At 30.8% G+C, this 12,770-nt stretch overlaps 1 protein-coding gene across 5 annotated transcripts in view; it reads left to right on the top strand.

Moving 5' to 3' along the window:
- The window catches only part of LOC142324868 (uncharacterized), a 119,022-nt gene that overhangs the window by 75,202 nt on the left and 31,050 nt on the right, over nucleotides 1-12,770 (top strand). Inside the window, exon 6 of one of the 5 annotated variants that reach the window (XM_075365940.1) lies at nucleotides 6,917-8,781. The exons of the other annotated variants lie outside the window; for them this stretch is intronic. Within the exon in view, the coding sequence (XP_075222055.1) occupies nucleotides 6,917-8,012 (1,096 nt within the window). The 3' untranslated portion in view covers nucleotides 8,013-8,781. Of the gene's footprint in view, nucleotides 1-6,916; nucleotides 8,782-12,770 lie in introns of those variants that run through there. 5 annotated transcript variants of the gene reach the window in all.

Below are 12,770 nucleotides of genomic sequence, written 5' to 3'. Positions count from 1 at the left end.
CACTTTAGTTGTAGTTGAAAGGTACACAATATTGAAAAAAGAGGAAAAGGAATAAATATCTCTTTGTAGGCTTTTGTCCCACGAACATCAGTATTGTTGTGCCACTTTAATAGTAGATCTGTTTGAAGAGTGAGTTTACAAAAATCAGAAGTTTAGTATTGCTCAAACACGCATGCATCTCAGCTTTTTAGGCTAAATAAGTAATTCCAAACTTTCATAATTGATTCATTAAAATTTATCTCTTTGTTAACTATCTTTTACAGCAGAAATTGAGTTGGCCTAAATTGACCACTTTTTTTTAAGTCCTGACAAAAAAAGGAAAGAATTCCTTACTGTTGTTTGCAGGCTTAGTATCTCTTTTATTCTGTTTATTGAAGCCTATATTTATCTTTAGTAATAATGAAACTTAATTTGAAAAATTGTGAAAGCATGTGAACATTACAAGATGAAGAAGTCCTTTTATTTTAATAGTGTAAACAATATATTTTTTATATAAGCCCACCTTTTCAGTCAATATGAACAGATATACTCTATTTAGCTATTAGTGAAATTATTTTGTTATTCTAAAACATTTTTCGTAATATTTTATTTGATTTAGCTGTATGCTTTATTTGATAATTTATTTGTTACAAAACATAAAACAACTGAAATATATTGGTAATATTTTTAATTGAAATTAAATATAGGCAAACTCTCTCTTATGCTTTTTTTCTAGAATGTAACATAATAATTATTTGACTTGGGACATATACTGCTCTGTTTCCTTTGCTAAAGTAGTAGGTAAAGTAGTCAGAATTTTTAATCAAAAACATACTAAAGTTGTTTATCATTTTTGTTCTTGATAAATTGCTAACATTAGTTTAATCTTTGCTTTGTTAATCTTGTCTAAAATTACAGCCCTTCAAATTCTGTTATTGTGTTCTGTACTTTCAGACTGCCTTTCTTATAACAATAACGTAAATTATTAATTGCATTTATTTTTGTGCATTAAAAATTAAAAAAAAAAATTATGGAATATGAAATCTCTTTATTAATATTTACTAAAGCTTAAAATAAATTTAAAAAATGAATTTATAAATTACAAAGAATGGGAGTAAAATTAATTATTCTTTTTCTTAACTTAAAATCTTAGATTTCAAACCAAATTTATTTATCAAATAGGCAATTTAGTCTTTTCCCCCTAAGCTTCTAATCTCAGGTTTATTGTAATTACTTCCATGAATAGAAATACTTCTTATTTACTGAATTATATCATATGATGCATGTGATTAATATGTGTGTTTTTGTGTATCCTTGTGTAAAGTGTATTCATATTACAAGTGTAACTTTAAGAATGACCAAGTTATATTATGTACTTACCGAAGAGACTGCTTTTTAGATTTTAAAAATGTAATGTTTATTGTTGTGATATTTTCTTATAACTTTTATATAATTAAAAAATTGTATTATTTTTGTATTGTGGATTACTATATAAACATTTATAATTTAATTAGTGTATTTTATTACTTGCCTAATAAATTATACAAGCAACTAATATTACTCAGAAATATATTTTTTTATCAAAATAATTTTAGAATGGTTTAATTTGTGTACTGGTTATATTAATATAAACATCTTGTTTATATAAATAATCTCTTCCTACTGGATGGTAACAGATAATTTATTTGACTGTAAATTTTGGAATTTGAAATATTTTAAAGAAAAGTTCATCATAATTGGCTAGGTGCAATATTTTTGTCATTAATTCTTGATGTTGCTGAATAACAGTAGAACTAAATTTTTAATTTTTTTAGAATATACTTCTTCGGACAGTTTAAAGTGCTACTTAAGTCTATTTAAATGCCATCTATGCATTAAGTAGCTGAACTACTTAAAAATGATACAGCAGTTTATACAAATATGCATTAAGTAGCTGAACTACTTAATGCATATTTGTATAAACTGCTGTATCATTTTCTTCCAATTTCATTTTGTCAAGTGATATTGTCTGGATTAGAGAACAGATCAGTAAAGAGTAACTGCTTTCATTCTAAAAATGGAATATATCATTTTAACATGTTGGCCTCTATTTTTTTTTTTTTTAATGTATTTAATTTTTGTATATGCAAATCCTAATTTTCCAGTATTCACATTTACACTGGTGTGTTACTGAACACCTGTATCTTGTAAGCGTAAGAAGAGTCTAATGCTGCCTGTCCAGTCATTGATAGATCTATTTGTGAGTTTTATATTCAAATGATGTTGTACTGATCAACCAGATCCAATACGTAATTAATCCCCCATTTAATCTCTAGAATTAAATAATATAGATAAAAAAATAATCTTTAGAATTACTCAGTATGACATAAACAAAATAAATGAGAAGTTGAGATGAAAAATAAACTTGCCACAAAGAAGGGAAATCAAGAGTAGAATAAGACTCCTCGCCATAAATGCTAGTACAGAGCATAAATAACTTTTATCAAAGCCAACGTGTACACTTGCCTACGGTAGATCTATTTATGATCATAAAGTAAAGCTTTTTTTGTTGAGGAGGTACATAGCATTATTTTTATAAAGATGATCATGTTTTTTGCTCCTATTATAAACCCTCAGTAAATTATGCCTTTTATTTAGTCCTGATTGAGCAGCAGTTCCTCATGTTACAAGAAAAAAAAAAAATGGTATCATGGAAAATCAAAAGGTAATAATGAATCTTATGAACAATCTTTAAAAAATTTCCTTAACCTAAAGTAGTATCAAATTTAGTAAATTGATCACGATTACCTTGTTCCCTTCATCTAAAAGTGTCAACTTGAAAGTTGTCAACTAATAACCAATCGGTCAGCTAACCATTATAGCCCACTTCCTGATATGCATCACCTAGATATTGTAAACATATGTAGATGGTGTTTTAAGGATTTGTATTTAATAATTCAGATTTTTTTTGTGAGATTAGTTCAAATAAAATGACAGTTTTATATAGTTACTTTTCAAGTTAACATATCTCCCCATTCCCGCAAAACTTGTCCAAGTTTTGTAATTAAATTACACTCTAAAAATTTTATAAGTGCTAGTACTTATGCTCTTATATTTTATATAAGAGGTGTGTTCAAAAAGTAACGAGAATTTTGAATTTCATGGGTTGTATTAGTCCGATTCTTGGGATTTTTTCATTGTATTGATAAACTTGTCTGTAAAGTATCTGTACATTTTTAGCCCTATTGGATGTTTAGTCTGTTGTCAACTGTCAAAAAAATAATACATGTTATGGTACGATCGACCATTTTCAGAGAATTTGTGTTAAATTTTGTTGCAAGAATGGAATAAAGTGTAGCAATGTTTCAAAAATATTAAATATTGCTTTTTGTGAGTATGACTAAATAAGGGGTTTACGACTGGTTTAAGCGTTTCCAAGAAGGTCATGAAGACATTGAAGATGACAAGCGCCTTGGATGCCCCAGCACATCAACAACCGATGAAAATGTGTAAAAAGTGAAAGTAATGATTGACGAATCACTATCAGAGAAGCTGCTGATGATGTTGGGATATCAATTGGCTTATACCATGAAATTTTTTTGGATGTTTTGGATATGAAACGTGTGACAGCAAAATTTGTTCCAAAATTGTTGAATTTCAAAAAAACAGGTGCGAATGGAAGTTGCTAAGGAGTCGCTATATGAAGTCAACAACGATGCAGACCTATTGAAACATGTCAAAACAGGTGATGAAACATGGGCTTACGGATGTGATGTCACAACTAAGTCTCAATCATCCCAGTGGAGGCATTCTGGATCACCAAGTACGGTCAAATGTGAAGGTTATGCTCACCGTGTTCTTCAATTTTAATGGCATAGTGCATCATGAGTTCTTGCCACAAGATCAAACTATCTATAAAGAGTATTACCTATAAGTTCAATGCTGTTTGTGTGAAGCAATCTGAAAAAACATCCGGATTTGTGGTGAAACAGTTCATGTCTTTTGCACCACAATAATGCACCTGTTCACACTTCATTGCTTGTTCGTCAATTTTTAGCCAAAAACAACACTAATGATACCCCAGTCGCCATATTTGCCAGAAATGGCCTCATGTGACTTTTTTCTATTCCCGAAAATAAAGAGAACTGTAAAGGGCTGTCGTTTTACAAGCATAGATGAGATTAAAAGCAAATAGCTGAAAGAGCTAGACACTTTTCCAAAGATCAAGTTCCAGAAGTGTTTTGGGGATTGGAAAAAGCGCTGGCATAAGTGTATAATATCTAATGGGGACTATTTTGAAGGGGATAACATTAATGAAGACGAATAAATAAAATTCTTTCCAAAAAACGAAAATCTCATTACTTTTTGAACACTTCGTATTTTGATGTTTTCTGTGTGTATATGGTCAGTCACTTAACAGTTCTTCAATCTTTTTAAGGGATAGAAATCTTACCTTTTCCAATATTTTCAGTTAATTTGGTACTTCCTATAAAGCAAATTTCTTTTAGTTTTTGTGGGCATGAAATATTGATGTCATATGTCCTTCATTCTGTATGCTTTTAAATTAATGATTTACTCACTGATGTGAGGAAGGTTGTACTTGAAAATTGCTATTATAATTGGTAGGTAACTTGCCTTATAAATAAATAGCTTAGCTATTGATACAATAAACATGTACACTTAAACAATTCCAGTTTCTTGGAAACCTCACATGAATCTACACTACTACAGTAAGTTTCTTGTGGCGTTAGGGGGAATTAGCTTAATCTTGTTTGTTTCATTATCTTTTCAGTGATATTATAAATTTTCTTAAAAATTGCTAATTTATTAAAATGCTTCACTTATTACAAGGGTTATTTTTTTTCAAGGTCCAATCGATCACGAAATTAAAATCGCAGTAAAAATAAAAAATTTTTTATTTGTAACAAGTACTTACATAGTTATGCTATTTCTCTACATAGTCGCCACTCCGATTTAGATGTTTGTCATAGCGTGGTACCAACTTTCCAGTACCCTCATCATAGAACGGAGCCGCCTGTGTTTTCAGCCATGTTTCTACCCACACAGTTTGCAGTACTGAAGTCTCTCACTCACAATAGTGTAGAGAGCTGACCTTGAAATTTCAGTAAACGAATCACTCAATACAGAAATTGTGAACCGACGATTTCCTCGAATCGCCTCATCCACTCGCTCAACGAGATCATCGGTTGACACTCGCATCCTTCCCTAACCGCCTGCATCATGAACATCTGCACGTCCTGCTTTAAAGTTCCTGCACCATTGTCGCACTTTGCTGTCACTCATTGAAGTTTCACCATACACATTACTTATTCTTCTATGAATTTCAGCTACATTATACCCCTCAGCCTGAAGAAATCGAATTACCCCACGCACTTCACACTTTGCGGGAGATGCTATTGTTGTAGACATGTTTACGTGCTAGCTGCGTGTTCAGAGCTAAACGAAGTGACACGGCGTGATTGAAGGCCATACTAGAGATGCTGCGGAACACATATGCGCAAAGGTTCATCCGATTTTTGCACGGGTTTTTATTTTGCGACCCATCGGACCTTGAAAAAAAATAACCCTCGTATTTATGTACATATTTTATCTATAATCTGAATTATTTGTTATCAGTCATTTTATTTGGGTTCCTATTTAAATTTTCTTATTTTTGACACTCACAAATTAAAGAATTGTTACCTCTGTTCTGAATTTGTACAGAAAATATGATACGCTATTAAAAAAATGAGTTTTTCAAAATGCTTATTTGTAGTGTTATGTGCTAGACTAAAATTCCATATGCTTCATAAAAAGACCTTACTGTTCAGTACATTTTCAATTTACATAATAGCAGTATATAAGTCAGAGAATGTAAGAGAAAAATAAAATACTGAAACGGAATGTCATGCAAGTTATATCATTAATTGATGTTAGCAATAATTTTAATGACCTGGATTTCATTATATTGTAACTTACCTGGCTATAGCTCAAATGCTGCTGAAGCAGTTTACCTGTAAAGGGAAAATATAGCAATCAACCAAAATCTTGGGTATCAAGGTTTCTTCAATGGCAACATTTCAAGAACTTAATTAATTCATTAATATTTAAAAAACCTATGGCTCATTTGAAATAAAAATCTGTCAAGAACAAAGCTGGGTTAGTTATACAAACGTTTGTCTGCTTTATTTTTTATTTAATAGTAGAATCTGTTTTAAATTGATATTAATGTTTTATTTATATCGTGAATTTTTATAGTGATCACTTAATCAACAGAGCTGTTCAGATTGTTGATTAGTTTCATATAAACAAGTTATTTTACATCACAAATGTCTGATTTTAATATAGTTAAAATTTCATTTTGCTTTTTCTTCAGCAGTAAGTTGTGAAATATTTTTAAATCTACTGTTTGCCTAAAAAAAAATTCGTAATCTATATTATTAAACATACAAAAACGTTTGATTGATTTATGGGAAATGTATTATTTGATCATTTTTTATTATCATAATAACGATCATTACGCACAAGACAGTTTTATCTCATTGACGATTTCTTTCACAAAGGAATTTTATTTCATTATCTAATCATGTAATGCATATATATAAAAACCTAATATTTGGCATGACAAAATTAATGTATTTCTGGAATACTATATACTTGGTGTATAGATAAGCAGTGCACAATTTAGAATCATCATATACATGTACTCTACTATTCAAAAGTCACAGTGAGAGCACTATGTTTGGTTACCCTATATAAAGAAGGTTTACTTAAATACAGCAGAAAATACTACAAGGATCATGGAATATATTCATGTACTATACCTTTTAAAACTGAGAAGTATTGATTTTCTTTGCACTAAGGAATTTACATTGTAATTAAAGAAACATATTTGTAAGTTGCACTTTACTAATTAGTCATTTTTTACCATGGAATGAATGAAAAAATTTGATTTCAGGGCTCATCAGTCATTCAGAAATTTCCAGGAAGCTCAAGAATTGTGTAGAACAAATTGCAAATATATAAAGAAATTAAAATTCACAGATTTTGTATTTGTGAGTTGTGGTGTTAATAATACTCAATTGAGTTCATCAAAAGAAATGAACAATCAAATAAAAGAAATTAATAAGAATGTTTCTTCTTGTGATAATGGTAAGAGTGAAATCACTTCACATAAGACTGATAATTCTTTTATCGAAGAAAGAAACTTAAAAAATAATATTTCTGTGAAAAAAGTAAATAATAAACCAGAATATATTTGTGGCAAAGTATTTGATGTAGCACCGCATTTTAATAAACATATGTTTGATCATAAAAGTGATGATAAAATGAAACAAACTACAGTGAATATTAACAAATGTAAAAGTATTAATAATGGTGACATTAATGATTTAGAAGATAATTGTGAAGTACCCCGTTTATTTGCTTCAGAATTGCCATATAATTGTAACACTTGTGGAAAAGGTTTTAAAAAAAAAGATGGTTTCCGTGCCCATCTACAAGCTCATAGTGGAGAAAAGCCATTTACTTGTCATATATGCGGCAAACAATTTACCCGTCATGCCGGTCTTAATTATCATTTAAAACATGTACATTTGAAAATAAAAAATTATAGTTGTGATATCTGTGGTCGTAGTTTTGCTATGAAGTCTTTCATGGAAGATCACAGACGTATACATACCGGTGAACGTCCATATATTTGTGATATTTGTGGTAAAACATTTAAAACTAAAGCATCTTTATATATTCACAGTAAAACACATACCGATGAATACCCGTTCCCTTGTGATCAGTGTAACCGTAAATTTAGATGGCGAACACAGTTAGAAAGCCATTTTACTATACATTCTGGAGAAAAAAATCATACATGTGATATATGTGGAAAACAGTTCGGTGTTAAAAATCATTTGACTAGACATAAATTAATACATAATAATATTAAACCGTACTCTTGTCCTTTGTGTTCATTAACATTCGGTCAAAAACGCTATTTAAAGAATCATATGAAAGCAAGGCATAAGTGCAAGTACAGTGATTATTTCACCACTACTTAATAAAGTTAACTTTTTATAATTTCTTTTATCTTAAATTATACCGATAGTTAATTACTTGAAAATAAATTATTTATAATATTAGAAAATTTGTTACCTTTTTTTATTGATGGTATGTATTATTTTATTGATGTAAAAAAATTTCTATGAGAAAAATTTTTTCTAAAGTTTGGTTCCAGGAAAAACAGTAAGTACTCTCATTATATCAAAACAAGAAAATGTTGCTCTTTATGCATGCATGTAAAGCCAACATAAAAAGAAGCTAGTCTTTGTTAACTATAAAGTTTTTGAGAGTACCAATATACCGACCTAAACCTTTTATGTTATGTATTTTTAAATGTCTTTCATAATTGAGTTAAATTTTACTTTGTGAATTTGCTTCACTAACTTATATTAATTAAGAAACTTGTAGTTTATTTGTATGCCATTATGTGCGATTCAATTATTTTATGGTTATTACTCTACATTCAGAAGAGGGAAAAATGTAAATATAAAATCTTCATGGATATTCTTTTTATTTTCCTCTAAATACATTCAGAGCATTAAATGAAGGGAAAAAATGTTCAACTGATAGAAATTATAAAGTCAATGAATGTTAATGAACACAGTGTTTATTGTGTGATGTTAATGATATTTTGAAAACTGTACTACTGCTGTTGCTTTGCTATATTAATTTTTTTTTATTCAGTAACGTTTTATTGTAATTAATTTTTGTAATATAAAATTGTAATTAAATGCAAAATAAGATTATACTATTTTAATTATATCCATTAAAAATCTTATACAAGAAATTCATGTTTGATAGAAATATTTTATTTATTAATTTTTAATTGTAAGCAACATCATTAGCTTGTTATTGAAAAAAATCTGTATAAAAATAAAATTGCAAATTTTTTTTTACTGTTGCTGAGAACTTTAATAATAAAAGAATAGTTTCCCATTATTTTAAAGTATTGCTTTTAAGAAAAAGATGAAATATTTTTAGTTAGTGATATTATTACATTCATCTAAGCATTAGAAATATCAAAATATTCATAAATATATTTACACAATGATCTAATTAAATAAATTATATCCAATAATGTGTAACATGATATATAATATCTGAATAAACATCGTAAAATAATTTTAAAAAATTAATTATGGGTTAATGTCTGATTTTCAGTAGTGTTTTTAAGGTATGGATTTTGTAAAATAATTATAATCATGCAGCTAGCTTACTTTTTATAACTAATTACATCAGGCTGGAGTGTTAAATGTTTAGTTTATACAGGTAGACAGAAATGGTCAGTAACAAAATCCTGTTGTACAGTTGCTTTTTTTGATAAGATAATTAACTTGTAAGGTTTGGTGTGATTTTTGTTTATAACAAGCTTTTTTTTACACAAATTATTGACAAAGATTTGTTGCCAATGAGATTTGTTGGTTGGTTCAGGATCACTGACATACATACTGATACTGTAAAGTTGTGTGTAATTTATACTTATTTACAACAAGCTTTTATTTTTTACTTATAACTGACCTAAAATTAATGTTAAAAACTATCAGCAAACATTTTGATTGGTTTAGGATCACAGGCCAGCATCCTGATCCTTAAAGTTTTATTCATTTAAAGACTCAAAGCAGGTTTATGATTTTTTTTAACTTACAACTGACCTAAAATAAACACTGAAAAACAATTGAAGGATTTTTTGGGTAGTCAGCAATACTATTAAAAAGGATTAGGTACTTACAAAAAATTTTAATTAGCAAGACCAGGTCGAGAAATAATATTATCACTGAAAATTTTGATTTGACATGGACTTATTCAGTTGATGCATGTAAATAGTTGCATTTATCATCATCTTCGTTATTTTTTGATAAATGAACCATAAAAGAATTTTTAACATATTTCTGTACTATGTTTTGCTCTCTTCAGTGCCATTGTAACGTTTGTTCTAGTTTCAATTTATTGTAAAGTAATTTTTTTTAATTTAATTTACATTTGCTTTTGTAAAAAATGTTATTGATGATTTTTGTATTTATACATAAAATTTCTTTTAATTCAAACAGCATTTGAAACGAAACTAAAAATAATTTATCTACTTTAAAAATAAAAATTGAAAATAGAAATCGTATGTTTTAGATCAAGTAATTTATTAATTTAAATAATTAATAATTTATGTTAAAAAAAAAAATCATAACTTATAAATAAATAAATAAAAATCACACAAACTATTAAAGTATATCTATTATTATCAGAAAAAGCAACTGCATAATAGAATTTTTTACTGATCATTTCTGTGTGCTATTTATTAAACTGTAAATTTAACCCTCTTGCAGCCTATATTAATTAGTCACTGAAAATAAAATAATAGAGTCCAGTTTAGAGGCAACTGTATTTCTTTTTGACAGCTACTGCGCCAAGTGTATAAGCCCTGGCTGAATTTAAGTAGTGGTAACACCTGAAAAAAAAGTTGTCTTACTTTGCCTTTCATTGGATTGATTTCCTATGTTTGATTGTTTATCATGTTGCCACCTAATGTATGTTGCTAGTCTTTGACTTGGTGATTAGGAGACTGATATTTTTTGGATCTGCTAATTTTACCAAAGGGCTGAGTGTGAGGAGTAACAGGGCCCTCCATGGATTGTTCAAAATAATAATTTAGTTGTAAGACAGCAAATTTAAAAGAATTCGTGACTGATAATTATAATACTCACTTTACCCCTACCCAATACTGAAGTGAAGCATTTTTTTATGGTATGGAACCTGTGATTCCTTTTTCTTGGATGGATGAAGGCTAGCTATCGGCAAATCAACGTTACATTGTAGTATATGCACAGCATCTATTTGAATTTAATTGAAGAAGGTTTTTATTCGACTTCAACTGTTTTCTCTGAACAGGCAGAATCGAGTAAGTCTTACAGTTAACTGAGTGATGCTTTTACACGTTATCTGTTGAAAGGTTACAAATATTAAACTGCGGTACTTCAGGGTTTAATGCACATAGTAAGCAATTTTTGAGTCTCCATCAATTCAGAACAGAGTGATTAGTAGGCCACATTAAGCCTATACTTGTAAACATGCATACAAGAATGTGTGTTAATATGATTCATATGCCACATAGGATTGGATCGTTATTTCTGAGATTCTTGGATCACAGACGTGTCAGTTCATTAGTGTAAATCCCACCCTTTTTTTAGTTTATTATTTTTACACAGTGGATATGTGATATATGATTTTAATGTAAGATTTTATAAGAAAAACAATTGAATTCTTTATCCTTTTCAGTGCAATTTGTTTAATTTCATTTGTGCGAGAATGATTTCTTATAGTACCAGTTTTTTCAACTTTTTGGATTGCCTTGGTTACAGTTGATTTACTTATTGATTCTCTATTTTGAAATTATGAAATAAATTACATACCTCTTATAAAGACCGTACTTTACCACCATACCTGTATATCATTAACAGAATTATTCTTTCAGTTTCATTTAAAGAATGGATTATTATTTGATAAAACTAAATGAATAAATGAGGTTAATAATAAAATTTTCCCTAGGGAAAAAATATTTGAATCACTACTAGGTAATTCTCCAATAATTAATTTAAGACTGAAAACAGTTAAATAAATTTAAAAAGTAAATATTGTGATAAAGTATATTATATCTGTTGACCTGCTGGCCTCTGTAGTGCAAGTGATAGCATCTCAGCCTTTCATCCGGGGGTTCCGGGTTTGAATCCTGGTCAAGCATGGCATTTTCATATGCTACAAAGGATAGTGCCTGGAGCCGTCATGTTCCCATTTTCCGGGGGGTCGTCTGTGGAAGGCAGACGGAGGCCCGGCAAGAAATGGTGGTCTTCTGACCTTAGCGTGCTGCGCGCAAGAGTGAGGTCCGCGCGGATAAGGTACCAGCGCTGCCCCCTAACGGGAAATATCGTTAACCACGTGCGCGCTAAGCGTCTTCGGATCTACCGGCGTGCCCGTAACACATATGTTCACGCCATCAAGGAAGCCAAACACAAGTTTTGGAAAGACTCCATGCGCGAGTTGCAACGCGATCCCTGGCAGCTCGCAAAGACTTGTTACAAGCCAAGGCCATTGCACGTGTTGTCCGGTGCGGGTTAGGTGGTCGTGATCACACTTTAACATCTGTGTCGACTTACCGGGCGTTCCTGGATACTCTGTTTCCAAATGCCCCGGAGGGTGAAGCGGAAATCGGCGTTAGGGCGGGTGAAACACCATTCCCTGGCGTTCGGACCGTGGAACCCGATGATATAGACCGAGTGGTTTCTCGAATGGCACTGAAGAAGGCACCGGGGATTGACCAACTTGACCCGGATATTTTTTACCATCTACTGCCTGTCATAAGAGAACAGCTTGGCAGACTGTTCACGCGATGCCTAAGCTGCTTTCCGGCTTGCTGGAAGGTGGCCTTGGTAAGGGTACTCCTGAAACCTGGAAAGGATCCTGGTGAGGTCGGCAGTTATCGACCCATCAGCCTCTTGCCGGTTCTCGGCAAGTTGCTTGAAAGGCTGGTTGTGGAACGGCTCGAGGAAGGCATTGATATGAGCTGTATTCTAAATCGAGGCCAATATGGCTTCATGAAAGGGGTTGGCACCGAGGATTGCATCTTAAATGCTCTTACCGAGGTGGAAAGCGCCGACTGCAAATATGTTTTGGCTATTTTTATTGATATAGAGGCAGCATTTCCTTCCTTGTGTTGGAGTTCTGTCCTCTATACTTTGGAATGCCGCAATGTTCCCAGAGCCCTGCAGGCC

The sequence above is a fragment of the Lycorma delicatula genome, chromosome 5 (genome assembly GCF_047948215.1).
Source record: "Lycorma delicatula isolate Av1 chromosome 5, ASM4794821v1, whole genome shotgun sequence".
Lineage (NCBI taxonomy): Eukaryota > Metazoa > Arthropoda > Insecta > Hemiptera > Fulgoridae > Lycorma > Lycorma delicatula.
The sequence above is the reverse complement of the archived record's forward strand: the minus strand, read 5'-3'. Positions and strand labels throughout refer to the sequence as shown.